The sequence below is a fragment of the Crotalus tigris genome, unplaced genomic scaffold (assembly GCF_016545835.1).
Source record: "Crotalus tigris isolate CLP2741 ecotype Arizona unplaced genomic scaffold, ASM1654583v1 scf7180000017800.2534000, whole genome shotgun sequence".
Lineage (NCBI taxonomy): Eukaryota > Metazoa > Chordata > Lepidosauria > Squamata > Viperidae > Crotalus > Crotalus tigris.
The window spans coordinates 198,314-217,140 of NW_024096645.1; the positions used below are offsets into that span (position 1 = coordinate 198,314).

The 18,827-nt window shown below is 40.1% G+C and overlaps 1 protein-coding gene across 1 annotated transcript; it reads right to left on the reverse strand.

Moving 5' to 3' along the window:
- Positions 1-7,595: 7,595 nt before the first annotated feature.
- Positions 7,596-18,002, reverse strand: DUSP7 (dual specificity phosphatase 7). Its single transcript, XM_039342578.1, has 3 exons — positions 17,075-18,002; positions 12,661-13,089; positions 7,596-10,212 (listed from the first exon to the last, which is right to left on the reverse strand). The coding sequence occupies exons 1-3, from the start codon at positions 17,487-17,489 to the stop codon at positions 9,905-9,907; spliced, it is 1,152 nt and encodes a 383-aa protein (XP_039198512.1). The 5' UTR covers positions 17,490-18,002; the 3' UTR covers positions 7,596-9,904.
- Between the last annotated feature and the right edge of the window lie 825 nt (positions 18,003-18,827).

Sequence of the window (18,827 nt, forward strand, 5' to 3'; positions counted from 1 at the left end):
TGACTTTAGCAGATGTTAGAATAGTAAACAAAAACAGACCCATGGGAGATTATAAACCAGGAATTCTCAGGGCTATAGTCCAGATTAGAAGGCTGCAAAAAGCTTCCCGTAAGAGGGCAATGTCAAACCATGTTTATACTATTGCCAAGAAAACTGAAGTCACCAGGAACTGAGGTTAATTTGAGTCTAATGATTAAAGCACCAGGCTAGAAACCAGGAGGTGGTGAGTTCTAGTCCCACTTTAGACATGAAAGCTGGCTGGGTGATATTGGACCAGTCATTCTCTCTCAGCCCAACCCATCTCACAGGGTTGTTGTGAGGGAAAATAGGAAGAGGAAGGATAATAGGTATGCTTGTCGATATTATAAAAAATATTAAAAGTAGGATATAAATAAACAAAATTTGAAAAAGACTTAATTGATTAAATATCATGGCAATTAATTTTAATATATTTTCTATTTCACTTTATGGCAATCAGACCACTTTGGGTTGATATTCTATTGTCTCTTACTCTAGGCTAGACTAGGTCATATGAACCATTTCAACAAACTAATGCCATGGTCTGGCAGCTTTTTTCAGGAAGACTACTTTCCAGATTTTCTTTTCTTTTTTCCCTGTAGATATTGTTTAATAGATGCATCTTCTTCTTCTTCTTGTGCCACATCGTTATCGGACGTTGGCGATCATGTTGGCAGCCGCATGAAAAAAGTGCTGCTGAGTTTTGTCCAAACCAGTCCCTTAGATTTTGAAGGCACGATGTTCTTCTTCTGCCTGGACCTCGTTTGCCTTCAATCTTTCCCTGGAGGATTAAATGGAGTATGCCGTATTTTTCTGGGTGTCGTATCACATGTCCGAAATATTCTAATTTTTGTTTTTTAATTGTTTTGATGATTTCCCTTAGCTTTCCCAGGCGGCTTATCACCTCCTCATTTCTGATCTTGTCAACTCAGTTTATACGTAACAGCCGCCTGTAAATCCACATTTCAAATGCTTCTAGTTTCTTCAGGTGGCCTTCTTTCAGAGACCAACTCTCTACTCCATAGAGCAGGATAGAAAAAATATAACATCTGACAAGCCTGATTTTCAATCTTAAGCTTATGTTGTGACTGCAGAAGACCTTTTTCACTTTGAAGAATGCTGTTCAAGCTTTCTCTATCCTTGTCTTCACTTCAGTGGTCATGTCCCAGCTTTCATGTAAATTAGAACTGAGATGCGTGATCCTTTCAACTTTTTCTAATGATATTCCTTCTGAATTTATTGGTGGTAAATTAACAAGCAGAAATTCAACAGCAGCTATTTTTTACCCTAACCCGGATGTAATGATGTGAGCTTCATTTATTGAATTTCTATCTGTAATGCAATTCTAGTTCTCTGACAATAAGAAAGTAACATTTAGTCAAGAGCATAGAGGTTCTATGACATTTTAGATAGCACAATTCATAGAAGTAGACTGTATATCTCAATGTCCTTCTTATATATTTTCTCCTAGGCTGATATGCAAGTCTTTTTTCCTATCATGGGAGCTAACGCATCCCCTCACAGGAGGGAGATGTGCCTGATCAACTTCAGATAACTGCAGGGAATAGGAAGTGCCTGTCAGTCAATCTCACATCCTATCAACTTCCTTATTTGAGATAGAAAAATGTTAAAGCCCAACTTGTTAGACATCCTCACAATTGTACATCCTTGCCTTTATGATATTTTCAACCCTTGAAACCCATAATTTGGGGGCCAAGAGAAGAATCCACAAAGTCACTGAGAGGCTATGACTGCAATCCAGAACTTCACATGCAATACTTTACAACAAATATGTGCCAGTCTATTATAAATATAAAGTGTTGATTAGCAGAACTATTTACATGCTCTCAAGTCTTCAGGGCTACAAATTATGTGTGTGGAGAAGGTGAAGGAAATAGGCCTGCTGCCTTAGAAAAAACAAGGACTAAAAAGTAATGCTTGTGTTAAAAAAAACTTATTTTCTGTGTTTCCTTTTTTCAGTTAACAATTTAGAAGACAGTTTTTGCTATTCTATGTTTCACCGCTACATATCAAATGTGGGTTACCATTATAGGTCATACATCAAATGCTATTAGATTTAGAGGGTCACCATGCAGTGCTACATGTCAAAAAATGTTGAAAAATACCAGCAACTGGCAGACGAGGGGACCTGTGGACCTTAGCTCAACTCTTAGCATTCCTAATGAACGGTCATGTTGCCTGAGGCTGCTGAGAACTGAGATCTAATCACAGCTGAGGACCACACTTCTATATTAAAGCATGTGACCACACATTAGCATCTGCTATTGGCCAGATACTATCACATATTGTCTAGTATTTGAAGTCAACTGATATTTTTTATACCTATATTCTCCTGGTGATCGTATTTTTATTTGTATTATAAACATGCCCAGGAGTCGTATTTTTATGGACATTTGTCAACATTATGATAGAGCAGTTTTGCTCCTAGCCAGAAAATGGGAAAAGCTGACATGCCGTATTTCAGCAAGTTAAGAAAATGCAAGGAGAGTAACAAGGAAACATCTAGAACACAAACTGACCGGCCAGGACCAGTGACGTGGTCCAAGAGCCGGGTGCAAATGTCAGCTAAACCCACTTAAGTCATCATTGTTTACTGGCTTTTCAGCCCTGATGATGTTGGGAGCCTCCCCGACGAAAGCTTGGCGGTTTTAGTAAAGTATATTTTTTATACCTATATTCTCCTGGTGATCGTATTTTTATTTGTATTATAAACATGCCCGAGTTGTGAGTATTCATATTGTCAAAATAATGATCACCAAAAGAATATCTATCTAAAAATAGAATTTAATCCACCAAGTTACATTTGACATCGTCAGGGTTAAAAGGCAAACGCCGGGGGAAGTCTTATATACAGTTGTTTAATGCCTGTTTCCGGCTCCTGGAGCGTGTCTTCAGCCCCAGCTGATCGAATTGAGTCCCAAGTACACCCCCCACATCAGCACCTATCCATCACCGACAATGGACGGAACAACAAGGCGCTGACAATGGGATGATGGCAGAAAACATCCTGAGTATGCGCGAGGGAGAGAGCGTGAAAACGAACAGCAGATCATTCAGAAGAACTCACGGGAAGGAGGAGGGGAGGAGGAATAGCATGGGCTGTGACTATGAGCCTGCGTTACAACCCCGAGGGATAGATAAACAAGATCAAAGTGGTCTTGGGGTTTGCAGGGATATTGGAAGTGATTTAAATAATTGCCCACCCCCGCTCCCTAAGGGAAGTCGTGTGTGGGATGGTGGGGGAATTATGAGCAGGGGAGGAGAAAAGATCCTGACCCCCAACCTGACCAACCCTGAAACAGCTAACGGAGTAACGTATGACAGAATGCAAATTAGCAATGGAAAGAGGATAGGTGCTGATGTGGGGGTGTACTTGGGACTCAATTTGATCAGCTGGGGCCGATGACACGCTCCAGGAGCCGGAAACAGGCATTAAACAACTGTATATAAGACTTCCCCCGGCGTTTGCCTTTTAACCCTGACGATGTCAAATGTATTTGACGAAAGCTTGGTGGATTAAATTCTATTTTTAGATAGATATTCTCTTGGTGATCATTATTTTGACAATATATGTGTGTGTGTGTGTGTGTGTGTGTGTGTGTGTTAATAGACACTGACACTGCCAAGATTGACTGCTACTGGAAAATAGATTCTGAAAGCCACAAACAGTCATTCACCCAGGGTATAGTCACTGCACAGAACCTGTCACTGAGAAAGTTAGAATGTCAATTCATTGCAATTCACTGCAGAGACAATATTTCCTGAGACATTGAAAATCTGATGGAGGATGCTCATCTAGGAGCTAAGACCATTTTTTCAGCAAACATGAGGAACTTTATGTTTCTTTCTTCAAAGGTGATTGCATGTTTCAATGTTCTTTTGAGCCTGACTTGCTTATCCAGCCCTCATTTTCCCAGAATTTGAGGAGAAAACTATAGGAAATTAGGTAGAATGAACAGGCTGGGCTGTGTCATGTTGGGAAACCTGATGATGCTAACTTCATAATGGATTCATTTCCACCACTACCACCATAAACCACCACTACCGCACAAGAGACACACACAAGGTATAGGCCTTATATTAATCTTGGTAGAAATTTAAAAAATTGCAACCCTCATCTGGCTTCATCTGTCCCATACTTCCCAATGTGATCTATGGTTGGGATTGGAAAGAACTGTTTGCAGTGGGAATTGTATCTCAGTATCTATGAATAATGAGGAAAAAGGCTACAATAATATCATAGTGCCTTTCCATAAGTGTTAACATTGACAGAATTGTTGGGATCCTACATTACTCTAAGACATAGTATGGTCTGTCTGGTTTGGGTTTAATATGTTGGGTGAGTCCAGCATCGTGGTTTGTAAACTATATAATTTAAGGTATAAAATAGGTGCGTACTCAGGCAATTACTGTTTATCTAATAAAAAAGTTGGCACACTGTATAAACCAGGCCTTCTAAATATATCCCATTTAGAGATCTTTTCTTACTTTTCTTTTGAAGAAACTCTCACACTGAGATTTTCTCCATGGAAAATCTTAACCCAACCATGATACAAATATGCCACAGCAGCAACTGTTTTTGTGCTGAGCCCCCATGATATTTCCTTTATATTCTCTACAATTCATAAGTAAGACAATCATAAGTTATCCTATAACAGACAAATTTCTCCTTTGATTCTCTTGTTAAGATTGTTTGAAGGAAATCTTCCAGCACTCCTTATGAACATACATATTTAACAACATGACTAAGATAGCATGCTGCCCTATATTATATCACCAAGGGCCCTCATTTCAACTCTGACTTACAAATTTTCTCTCCATGGTATCCTACATCCATCAACAATGGAGGGAAAGCTCTCTATTTAACCACTGGTAGATACCACTTAACTGAAATGTTAAGGATGTGGAATGGGAACCTACCACATGCCAAAATGGAAAGTTCATTCAAATTCAATAAGTACCATTTCTAGACATTGTGGTCATTATGGAACACTCTTCAAATCTCTTTCACAACAATGTCATTTCTTTCCCACACAGTATTAAGTTTAGTCAGATGGTTAAACTATCCAGTCAGCAGATGATTAAAAATAGTACTGTTCCAGAATCCACAATCAAGTTACTATGAAAAAAAATCCCTCTACTTTACACAACTGAGGCTATTATTACCCTGAATCCTGTCCAAGGATGTTTTAAGAGACAGCCAAAAGATCAACAGTAGATCAAGGAAAGACCACATCTTACTACTACAGTCTCTCTGAAACATGCATTTGTACATATATGTGCTCTTGAGAAGCTTCTTTAAGAGCTATTGCACTATGTATGTCAGTTTTCCCCAATTTCATAACCTTGAAGTATGTCCCAAAATTCTCAAGAAACATGACGGCTGGAAATTTTGAGAGTTACAGTCCCACCAGATCTGGAGAATGATAGATCCAAGGACTCTGTACAGTTCCCCCTCCAAATAAATGAATTGTGTCTACATTATTTAAAAATATTTATATAAATTAAGGTTTCTTTGATGAAGCCCATGGTGGGCCAAATTCTCACATGGACAGTTTCAAACATTGAAATAAAGATCCATCTCAATATAGGATAGCAAATGTTAAATATTATGATTTATGGTTGAATACATTGTACAAATTCAGCCAATTATAGCATATTTAATAATAAACTTTAATTAAATCATGACTCAGCAAGATTAACAAATCCAGATTCTGGGTCTTATACCACTACATTTTTCCTTCTGTATTCTTATTACTTTTGCTAAATTATTTGTTTATACCATTGATATTTCCCTTTTCTTCAACATATCTGAGGAGCAAAACTATATATTACTGTGAAATATATTACTGTGAAACTATAAATCCTTCCATTTTGGACCATTCAGTCAGAAGAGAAGAAGCTTCTTGGATGAGAAGCGAAACCTCTTCAAGGAAAAAAGAAAAAAGTACAATTGCCTTTTGAAAAAGCACCTTTTGAACTACTATGAAACTATATACCATATTTGTAGTTTCATTGTTATATATTCTCTTGAAATTCTAGATTTAATGTTAAAGTTGGTTACGTTTACTGCTCAAACTAAACAGTTTGCAACTGAATCTTTGGCAAGCACGCTTCTTTTCTTGTTAATTCTACCACACAGCCAATTAAACCTTGCTATTTTTCTCTTCTCTGTCTCAGTTTTCTGCTCCTTCCTAACAGATTGCTTTCCTCTCCCTTAAATGTAACCCTGAAAGTGGCTATTGTGATGACAACTGATTTTTGGATTGCCGCTTGTAAACTTAACTAAGGAAACAGCCATTGACAAATCCAGGTTTGTGGTGCCAGACATCTGGTGAGGCAATTTTTATTTACTCAACTGCATTTGTATCCTACTCTTTCATTAATACGTCTCCTGAAAGAGCTTACAAAGACAAACCCTGCCCTCCAACTTAACAAATTATGATGTGACACAAAAGAAATGGTTAGAGAGGAGGGAGATGGAAATAGGATTAGCTAGTTTTTAGACACATTTCAGAGAGTGGAAAGTTGGCAGATTTTTATCAGCTCAGTTGAAGCCCTGAGCATCAGCAATGAGCCAAAATTCTTCTCACCAGCTGGGCAAACAGTGAGCTTCTTCAGTGCTTGTGTAAAGCACACTTAAGCAAACAAGCAGTGACTGTTAAGCATACTCTCGGGTCACCTAACTCCAGACAAAAATATTGGCTCTCTCATCCATTAGCCCGCAAGCAGTCAAAGCCTTCAGTTACACAGTCTGGACGCTTGTAGTTAAGACCTCCATTTTGTTGATGGCTAATGTGGGCCGATCTGCTATTGTCATTGGATAGGGCCTTCCTACTACAGAAAATATCAGTACAAGACAGAGGGGGAGAGTTGAGAAAGATACTGTAACACGGCAAATGTTTTTCCTTTTGCTATTTCATAAGAATTTTGAGAAAAACAAATGATCAAAGATAAAGGTGTAGTTGCCTTGTATTCACAGGATTTCTGACAGGTACGAACCTGCTTATACCAGGCTGGTAAAAACAAGCTTCTTCTCTGGTCACCTATTTCCAGTGACATTATAGCTAAATTTGAAAGTGAAAGGTGAAGTGCAAGACTCATGTCTTCCCATGATCAGGACTATCACTCTACAACTGAGCTCTCCAAGGAACAAAGCTTGATTAATCAAGATAGCTTTCTAAAGATTCAGTGGACTTCAGTACTGAATGTTTCAGACTAAATTTCAGCTTATTTACAAGAAGGAGCTCGTTAATATCCCTCAGGAAAGTTCTTGGAAGATCCCAATCACAGGAAACCGAGAACCACATTTGAAAAGGGTTTAGCCAATAAGGATGTTCAGGATGTTCTTTAAGCTTTCGTTTATATCAGAGCCTCTCTCCCCAGATCTTACCACAGGCCTTCAAAATTAAGCTGTGTGTGTAACCAAATACTATATAAACACTGAGGAGCAAATAGAAATTTGGTTGGGCTTATGTGTTGAAGGCAAACAGAATGTTTCTTTAAAGAAACAGGAAGCCAAACTGTCTTGGGAAACACTTTAGACACAGAAACACTGTTTTTTAAAGAAAAAATAGTATTTATTTGCAATATAAACAAAGTCCCAATATTGGGTTCAGGATATATAGGGTCACTCATTTTTTCCTTCATTAAACACAGAAAGCAAAAGCTGTCCCTCACTAACAAATTCTCGCATATATGAAGAGGATGCATTTTTAAGTCGACCACCATTGGGACAGGAAGCCTTTATAGAAACCAGCTTAAGATACAGATGCACTAAATCCCTGATAAATAAAATTTCTCCTTGAGGTAAGATGCAGTTAGGAGATTCCTCATCTGCTTGCTCATCCATGTGTAGTGCTCCGTTTTCCTGCCTCTAAATGACCCAATAACCCTAACATTGATGCATTAAAAAAAAAAATCATTCCAATATTTTCTTAAAAGCACATACACCCACACACACACACACATCACAGTTCCATGATGTGATAGCATTAAACATTCTTCCATGTGGAGATTTATTTACTTTTGAAAAAAGGATATTTTTAAAAAATGAATATTTAAGGGGGGAAAAGACTCCGTGGCTTTTAAAAGTTTGAGTGTGAAAGTGGAAAGGGAGGTGGGAAAAAGGAGGGACTACACTGCAGCCAATAATTTTCAACGTCCATTCTGCCCTCCTCCCAGAAAAAAAAAATAAGCACCACTTTTCTCTCATCTAGTATAATACATTAATGAGAAATATAGACAAGTCTTCTTGTTATAGAAGGCACAGCAAAGAAGTTCTCCCCAAAAAATTCTCCCCAAAAACCTCCAATGGCCTCCATAGTTAACTAGCCTTCCCTCCCTCTTTCTCACACACACACTTAACATCGTTTTTCCCTAAGTAGTATAATCCCATGGCTTCCCATGGTTCCTATTTAAAGTACCTTCTGGTAGTACCCAAGTTGACTTCCCAAACTGGTTTCCTTCACATGCTGGCACCAATTCCCGGAATTGTCAGAAAGACTTCGACTAAACTAACCTGGATGAGAAATCTGGGCATTGTCATCTCAACCCATCTGGAAAGTGCCAGGTGAGGGAAGCTGCCTTAGGAAGTCTGTGCTCAAGCCTTCTACAACAGCAATATTCTTTGATTCTTTGTTCACTTCCAGGCTGCTCCTTCCATGCTATTTATATATGTACATATATGTATCATATATATACACTTGTACATATATATGCACCCATTTATATGTAAGAATCAAGTGTGCTAGATAAACGCTAACAACATGAATAGCATTTTCATTGCTTTGGAAGCTGGAATGATTTCAGGCCAGCTGGTGATGTTAACAGTCAAAAAGGTTGCGCATTACAACCAAGAGCCTCCAAGCGTGCTTTAAACACCTCTGGGTGGAGGTTATAGAAGATGTTAACTCAGGTAATATTGAATAGAGTGGAGATTGGTACAGAATAGGATGGGGTGATGGGACCCGGGGAGGGTTTGGCAAAGTTTGTTTGTTTTTAATCAGAAAGCACATTGGTGCTTAGTCACCTTGGCAGTCAGTGCAGAAATGTTTGTGAAGGTGAACATGGTGGGGAGGGGCATACTTGCTAGCTGGCTCTCATAAATAATGAAAACTCCAGCTAGATGCTACCCAAGTAGAGCAACAGGTCTTCCTTTGTCTTTTCCCCACCCCACCCCCAGTAACATGCTAGAGAACATATTGAGGCTTTACAGAGTGTGCAAAACGCATTTGGTCAATAGAAACATTTGAATTTTTTCCTTTCTCTCTCTTATATCTAAAAAACATAAAATTGAACAAGAACAAAATAAAATACTGGTTTTGCAACCTGGTCTGTACAAACAGTCAGGAACATACATATTGAAAAAGAGCTTGACCCCAAGAAAGAGTAAAGATTACCTCTTTTTAAAAAAGTAAACTGTGATGTAAAACAACAGTCTCGGGCCAACACTTATTGGTCAAATTGGCTAAGTGCACGAGTCTTCTTTGCTTTCCACACCAAGCCAACCCACACTGATCCAGTAATACACGTGTGTGTGGTACATGTGCATGAATGAAGTGTATTGTATCAGTCTCTTCACACACTAGAAAACAGTTATTGCCAGTAACAGCTACAGTCAGAATGTCAGGCCATCTGCCCCATGAAATAATTCTGGTGAATGAAGTAACACTTCTGAACCATTTGGATTTGCATCCAAATACTAATAAATGGTGCACCCCTTTTCAATTAAGCAGCAACTAGGCAGATCTGCTTGGAGAAACCAGTTCTTTCAAAGCTGACTGGAAAAACTTTTTCCATTAATGAATTTGAAATGCTCAAGAGAAGCTATTCAAGGTTTGAGGTCCCCCCAACAAAATCTCCTTCATGTGGACTCCAATGTGTTCAGCTGAAACAAGTTGTGATTGGTTGGGGTAGTAAAATAAAGCTGGTCCCCAGGTGAGCGGTTGTCACATGGGCTGTTGAGTCCCAAAGTTCTTTCAAAGTCCAGAAGCTGTCCCATAAAGTTAAAATTGGGGGAAATGTTGGACTTTTTTCTTTTCACAAAATCGTAGGCGTCATTCAGAGACAAATTGAGCTTTTGCATTAAATAGGCCACAGTTACTGTTACAGACCTGCTAATACCAGCAAGGCAGTGGACTAGAATCCCACACTTCTTGGAACGGGCTTCATCTGCAACAGGAAAAAACATGTGAGATTTCTGGACAAAAGAAATAGGGGGGGGGGGTGTTTAAAGCAAGAGTAGAACAAGGAAATTTAACTAAGATTAAAGCTTATAATAAATGCATTTTTATTCCGCAGTTTTTTCTTCACAATTCAATGTTTCCTCGAGTTTCACATGCTGCCCAGATGCAAAGGCAATAAGATTGATGTAATCAGGACAGTTAAATATTAGTTCATGCTGTCTTGCCACATAAAGACATAAGCAATTGATATAAGTGGAGACGATAAAGAAACAAGCCAGCCATATCTTCGGAAGAATGACAGAAGTTACAATAATAGTTTTGCATCAAAAGTTCCTGGAACCTTTTAAAGACACAGCTTATTTAATCCTTGTTTCTTTTTCATATTAATCAGCATTTGGATGGATGGCTTACAACTAGCTAAGTTGACACATGTTGCCATATAAAAAAAAATATTACTATAAAGGAAAGAACTTGAGTGAATAGCTTGTATTTTCTAATTAAAGAACTAAAATGTGTTAAAAATCTTTAAAAGAAACACAAACACCATGTTTGGTTATATTCAAGTAGACAGTAGTACTTAAAGAAACTAGACTCCTACTTAAGGGTGAACAGTTTTCACAGGCTAAAAGCACTACCGTAGCAGTAACTGAAGAATGTTAATTACAATGTCTACACATAACAGATATTACATCCTAATCCTAAATATGGTTATCTGATATCTTTCCAATAAAGTAAGGATAAGACTGCATGTTTCTCTATATTTAGCTTCAGGCAATTGTACCTAACATTTACTTCAACCCATGCAACAGGTCTTCCTGTTGTTTTCCTGTGCGTATCTCAGATCTGCTCTGAAGGACCCCAGAACAGATGGAGAGTAATTAACAATATATTCTATTGATGAGATAGCATTGATATAATATATTCTTACAAAATGTTAGGGGTGGATTTTATGCCTGGAAAAAAATACATAATTTAGCTAAAGAACAGAATGTGAGAGTTCATAAACTCTATGACATCAAAGAAAATTTAAGGAATGAACTTGTTGGCTTTTCATTTCATATCATTGTCCAAGCCATTAATCAGTGCCAGATCACTCAGCATTATTGTCTTCTAAATGAAAAGGTTTTTCCAAATATGTGCTAGTGTTCTATTTGAACACATTTTTTTCTATTTTAATCTGTAATCATTTCCTGTCCTAAAAACCAAATTGTGGTTTGCATAGGAGAGGATGTTTTGACTAAGCTAGTATCTAAATACCACATTCCACAAATAGGCCTTTAAGCAAATAAAAAACTTTTGATCAACTGACATAATACAAAAACAAAGATCAGCTTGTATCTCTCTGGAAATCAGTATCTAGGGCTGCACCTTCCATAAAAATATGACTTTAGAATATATGGAATATCAGGAAGAAGACAACTTTGCTTTATTTACATTTAACAATTCACTCAGACATACAGTATGTTGTTGTACAGTAAGAGCCTAGGGCTGGCCAATGGCTACATTATTATTTGTAGTATATGTAATGTGGCAGATAAACCGCAGTACAATTGCAATTTGAAAATGAAATGAACTAAAAATACTGAAGGAGAAAATTCCACTTAAAAAAAAAATCTCGTATTTTAACTCTCTCTTCAATATGTTGGAGCCAATAGCACCTGCAGCAATATTATCTGGTTCACGCATGAATGCCCTCAGGTGACTTTAACATGTTAATGTACCAATATATATACAGAGTCTAACTTTAAAGATCAAATGGTGGATGGGCAGGGATGTGCTTTGTTTGTGTGAGCCAGAGCCAAGTTTTCTTCTGTAATTTTAGAACTGTTCTGAGAATTGTCGAGGTTACTTAATGTGAACACCAGAAATGGCTGGCAAATTTGATAGGACATAAAGGTTCCAATAGCAGCATAGAGAGATTCCAGAACCCAAGAAGAAAGTTACTCTCTTCTCCTAAGCAACTCTGACACAAAACCTAATCAACATATCATGGAACCACGCTGACCATATGAACTCCAAGATTTAACATGAGCAAGAATTCAAGACATTGGGTTGGAACTGATTTTTGCCTGATATATATTACTCAGAAAAAAAGGAATGTGTACAGCTTAGCTGTGCAGAGCTGAACCTTTCAAACAAAAATCAAAAACCTTACTCAATTCCTTCCCTATTCCACATGTAATCATTTCTAATTCACTGAAGTCAGATGAAGAATAATCTTTTGGCTTTAACTGGAATAAAGCCTGCAGCCAAACTCAGTTATATTTAAAGGGTGTAAATGCTGGCACGCTTACCAATACCTACTAACTTACACATGCCAAATCTAATTCTTAGACAAATGAAATCTATAGCAAGCAGATAGTAGTAAGAGCAGAAAACAGCTAGAACACTACCCAAAAGGGCTGTGACATCAAGAACAGGATGCCCAACCTACCAATGAAAGCGATGGCTTCAGGAAAAAACTGGGAGAGATTCTGACTCCAGTGATCTGAGATGGGAATCTGCTTGTACTTGAACTCTCCGTCGTGCTCAAACATGTTGGGAAGATTAGGAGTGACATTCAGAATGTACTTGATGCCGTATTTGCCCAAGACATCCAAGTTGCTGGAATCTTTGGCACAACCCAGATACAAATAGGGAAGAATCTGGACAGGAAAAGCTGGCTGGTTGTTTGGGATTGGGCTCCCATCAGACTCTGTGGCACTGCTGGGTTCCCGGTCAGATTCTCCATCAGAGCAATCAGAGCTTATTCTCAGGCCTCCCAGACCAAGGACAGAGGCAGGAGGAGAGTTGGCTGGAGAAGAACTGTCAAGATTGGTTTCACAATGCTCTGAATATTCGGTCTGAAATTTATTGAATCCACCTGTGGGAAGGGAAGAGAAGATATGCTTTAATGCCATGCTTCTTAAGTCAGTGAGGTCTTAGAAATTTGCTCTTTAAATATAACCTTCCCAAACCATGATTATGGATTAAAGAAATTAATTTTATGCTGTAAAATACCATTTTCTCAAGGAGGCCCAGAAGATTCCATGAATATAAAATCAATCTTAAAACTAAAACAGGATTAACAATGCATGAATATATACATTTAACAGCAACAGAGCTGGAATTACATTAGGCCCCCAAAAAAGAAATACTACTTGCAGAAATGAGATTTGCAAGAAGCTTAAGACAATTTTAAGTTTAAAATCACCCGGACTTATTTCAATTAACTGTGTATAAGGCTGCTACCTGATTTTCTCAAGCTCTGCCATAGTAATCTCAGCTGCCAACTCATCAAAACAGGCCTGGCCTGTTCCTCTATTTTAAACAGCAGCCTAACATGCAGTCCTGTAATCAGAAAGTTTTCACACCATGGAGACAAGTGTTATCTGTCACTGTCTGCAGATCACATTGAGCAGAAGATAATAAAATGTTAAGAATCCTAAAGGTGGTACCAATGTAGCAAGAACTTTAACAGCATAGTCTAATTTTACAGACATTTCCTTAAAGCAGTATTACATTTACTATAACTTGTTCCCAAGTAAAAGTGCTTAGAATTGTATTTTAAGTGTCACTAATTTAACTGAATCATGTTGCCAGAGTCTCCCTTTTGTTTTTTCTCCTGAGCTTAATCTTCCCAAAACTGTGTCACAGCATTTTAATTAAAGATAGAGATGTATCAGACTAATAGCTGGGTTTTATATTTTAAAAGTTGATACATCACACATGTTGCTTCTTCATCCCAACTTGTTAAGGAAGTCTTCGATGCAACCTGCATCACATCAAAGCCCAATTTGAATGATTGCAATCTTAAAAGAATGACAAAAATGCAGAATCCATACATTCAATTTCAGCAAGCTGTCTTCCTGTATCTGCTACCCTTATGTTTAGACCCTGTCTAAGGAAGAGTTTGGAGAACTCAAAAATGGGAATGTTATTTTATAAAACTTGCTTGGCCTTAGGAAAGTTATTGCCTTAACATCAGTTCTGTAGCAAACATAGTCTTCTATAATTTTTAAAAAATTGTGTACATATGTTTGAGTCCAAAATACCAAGAAGCAGCATTTAAATGAAAATATTGGGTTTGGATCTTTCCCTTAACATCTAGTTTTCACACTAGAGATATGGAGAAAAGGAAGCAATTAAAGAAGTATTCAATCATTCAACAGGCATTATTTAAGAAAAACTGGACAGCCAATCTGAGGAAGCACACACACACACACACTCTTCCTTTTTGATTTAAAATAAAAAGTAACAAAATTAAGATTTCATAAAAGTTTAAAATCAAAAGTTTCTCATTTTTTCTTGAGAGGCTCCTGTGTTCTTAGAACTCTGTAAGAGACAGAAATTCAGCAGCTGAAGCTTTTTCAAAATATTCAGTTATAAGATGCTTCACCTGCTAAATTACCCAGTACACATTTACAGAAGTCCAGTTGAAAAAGGGGACAAACCTGAAAATAATAGGTTTCCAGTTTACCTATCAAAGATGTTTAAAAACATGGATTAGAGGGAATTGGTTTAGCTTTAAATGGACAAGCAATAAATTAAAAATAATAGCAGGTATAGAAGTCACTCTGTATCTGAAGGAGAATTTGAGACAGGAATGGAAACTTCATTTGTTAACAAAATTGCAATATGTGAATATTGCCTGCAATCAGCTAAATAGCTAACTGTATGATCACATAGTCAAAAAAGAGCTACATGCATAGAAATGGGTACAAAGAATGTTTATCTACATTTAGTGTTCTACTTATGTACATGGAACCTGAAATTCTCTCCTGAATCTTTAATAGGCATCCAAGCAACACTTTACAAATCATTACCATTATAAAAGACCTAGAGGTATTTAAATGGCCTGGTACAGTTGGAATAAAGTCACCAAACAGAATTCAGTCGTATACATAAACAGGAAGGGGAGAATCAAGTTTCTTTTTCCCCCTCCTGAAAAAGAAAGACAATATGAAACAGCCATTTTGGAATTTTAATTAGAAACATTTCCCATTCAGGCTCTCTCCTAAATCAGAAAAAGAGAGGAAAATAGAAAATTAGTAGCTTAACTCCTCAATTTTCCCTGTTTATAGGCTAGTTTAAAGGAACTGGGATTGTGAAGAGGAAATGTGGTGGCGTTAGCACAGCACCTGGGCTAAATAACTTTAAAAACATACTTTACATGTACCAAGAAAAATACTGAAAAAGGAAAATGGGGGGCAATGCACAGGAAAGCATTTACTGAACTACTTACAAACACATACATACATACATACATACATACATACATACATACATACATACATACATACATACGGAGCGGGAGAGATCTATCCTAAGAACATTCTTTTCCTTATACGCTACTTAGTACTTCCCTTTCCTTGAGCTGTTTGGAAATCTGTAATTTTAATTTTACTTACACAGTACAGAGAAGGGACAATTTTGGCTCAGTGTCCCTTTCTATTTCTGCCTCAATCCTGCCACCAAGTGATCATGCTGGTATGTGTCCTAGGAAAAGGCAATTATCCTTACCTTGGCACTCACTCATTCAGAGTAACTATATCACAACGCTTCCAGGGGAGGAGAGTGTTTTAGGAAAGCTGAATGGGGAGTTTAATGAATTAGGTCTTCATTCAAAATGAACTTCAGAGAATGGGAGGCAGAGACCAATGCAATGCAGCAAGGCCAGATACGTCATCTAGCTTAAGCAAGTTGCTCAAAGGCAAAGGCTGATCTACCAAGTCCGGCCTTCAAAGACACAGAAGAGGAAGCAGGGCACAAGACACAAGAGATTTATCTGCCAAACAAATTTCAATTAAAAAGCAGAACGGCAAACTGAGTAATGCCTCTTCTCTCTGGGTTATTACAAGCCACTTCTCTGGATCAACTGCATACATATGGCAAAAACAGTATAGTGGGGCAAATGGGACCATTGCATAAAGTTAGCCTGGCAGTGAGACAAGGGGTAGGTAGAACAGCTATTCCTTGCTGTCAGCTCCTCCCTCTCCATCTGTGGAGGGAAGAGCTGCTAAAGGGCACCAAGACAGGAGAGGAAAGAAAAAAATGTAGATAACTGGAAAGGCAGGACCCTCCAGAACTTCTAAATAATCACTCCTGAAATCCTTGACCAGTGTACATTCTGACTCATAGGAACTGTAGTCCAGCATGGGGCCACATAGTCTCCTTCTCCCTTTAAAGACCAAGATTGCTAGTTGATAGAGGAAAGGAGCAAGGTAAAGCCTAGATAATCATAGCTGAATGATGGAACGAAGTGGCTTTCCTGGACTTTTCCCATTCATAGTTATGGAAGAATCTCGCCAGAATTTCTCCTTCGGGAGGGAGAGAATGATATCTCCCAGGAGAGTTTAGCAAGGGAGAACATTTTCCCCTTCCTACCGAAGGGGGAGGAGAGAACTGAATCGAGACCAGAGAGGCCTATAGGCCAGTACCTGCCGTGTATCGTATTCAGCACATGCAACCATTTTGCAAAACAATCAACCAGATGAAAGCAAAAGCAAAATCCTGCTTCGCCGAACCCAAAGGAACCAAAGACACGCGCCCTTTCGAAGTCCTTCGCGTGTTTTTTGCTTTAAATGCCGACATTTCTTATCTTTTCTGCGGGAGGAAAACCTCCGGTAAGGGCAGCAAACAACTAAGATTGGGAAACAGGGAATACGTGATAGGATAGAGGGAAACGGAGAGAGAAGAACAAATCGCGAGGGGAGGGGGGGGTGCGATTAGGCGGGAATTTTTGCCCCGGCTGGGGACTCGCAGCCTCCAGCCCGGCTGGTAGAATAAAGAGAGGACGAAGGGAGAAAAGCTCGCCAATCCTGCGTCAGGAGGTCTGAGGGCTTCGAGGACGACCCCTTCTCATTTACCTTTCAGGTAGTACGCCTTGCAACCGTCGTCGCGGAGTTTCTGTAGCAAAAGGCCCAGGACCGAGGTAGGGGCCCCGCCGTCCTGCTGCCACTCAGCCGTGGATTCGTCGTAGAGCAGGACGGTGTCCGCCTTGCAGCGCTTAACGAAGCGTTCCTTGTCCTCGTTGTTGGGGATGATGGAGCGGATGGGCAGATTACCTTTCTTGAGGCGCCGGAGCATCAGGCCCGGGATAGCCAAGTTGATGGCGGTCTCGATATGCGAGGACTCGAAGAGCTCGTGGGGCCGACAGTCGAGCAGCAGCAGCGAGCTGCCCCCGCTCGATTCCAGCTCCTCCTGCAGCCACTCCACGCTCTTCCACGGCATCGCTGCAGCCATGGGAGCCCGGGGGTTGCTGCCCCAGATATGATTTTTCATGAGGATCGCACAAGGGGACGAGGAGCAAAGGAGCGGGGAGGGGAAGAGAGCAGGGACGCGCGCGCCGAAAACCCAGTCACTCTCGGGGGGGGGGGATTCCGCCGCCGTCCCCAAACCCACCAAGAAGGAAAGTGAACAAAAAGGGAGGGGGGAGAAGGCGACCCGAAGCGGCGATCGGCTGGAGGGTCGGCGGCGGGTCGCGCTCCGGCCGTTTCCAAGGAGTCGGCGTTCCGTTGCTTTGCCCGCCGCTAGGCTGCTTCCCTTCCACTTGCCAATGGAGATATAAGCGGGAGGTGCGGGCGAGCGAATCCCTCCGGTTCCTCTGCCTACTCTGGGAGGAAGATCCTGCGGAGCTACGGATTGCCAGGCGCCTCTGGCAGCCGGCCCTCCTCTGGAAAAAAAAGCTGCCGCTCTTTGGTCGGATTTAGGCGGCTGAGCTGCTCCTCCAATATCCGCTACGTGCCCCCTCTCGCTCCATCGTGGATTCAGCCTGACAGTCTCAATTAAAAAGAGGCTTCGCCATCAGAGCGGCGTGTCGTGCTCGAGGAGGCGGGCCCTGCGAGGGAGGGAAAACGCGAGCGAGCCAGCCGGCCCCGCTTAAAGGAGAAGCGGCCTCCGGGAGTGTTGCAACCAAGTTTGCCAACCCCCGAGGTCTCCCTCCTCCGCGTCAGTCGTACGACTTGGCGCTCTTGGAAGCAGCCTTTCCCTTTCCAGAGCCTGTTTGGTTAAATGGAGGGATTTAAATAACGAGCCCGCTGTCCTGCCTCCTTTTGGGGGTGGGGAGGCCGCTGCCCGAGTGAAAATTATCGCTCAAGAAACATGCCCAGCCGCCGACAAAGCTTTTCAATGATAGCGCTTAGAGTTCAGGCAGGACGGTTTTTCGGGAGATGCACAACGGCTGATTAGGATTTATAGTTTAATTGTCGGTGCCAAACCTTTTTGATTTTAATTCCTTTGAAAAGTCTGTAAATTGCCTCGATGGAAAAGGAGACAGAAAGTGAATAAGCAACTTGAGGCTCTCATACTTGATTATTATACTGATCAAAAAGCCCTTCTAGGCCCCTAAGAAAAAAGTTGGCCCATGAAACTACACCTCCCCCATTGCTTATCTCTCCCCCCCCCCGATGGAGACGTTACTGACATTTTTATCGCTGGGGGAGGAGTTACTGTAAGATTCAAAATATCCAGGCCGCGAAATAACACTTCCATTGCTTTCAACTCCCTAATTCAGCCTCGACTTCTCCCCCCTTTCAACTGTACAACTACTAAAATCCGCACCAGCGCTACAGAGCACCATATAGCGGTCGTCCGGAGTTTAGCAGAACAGATCTAACCCTC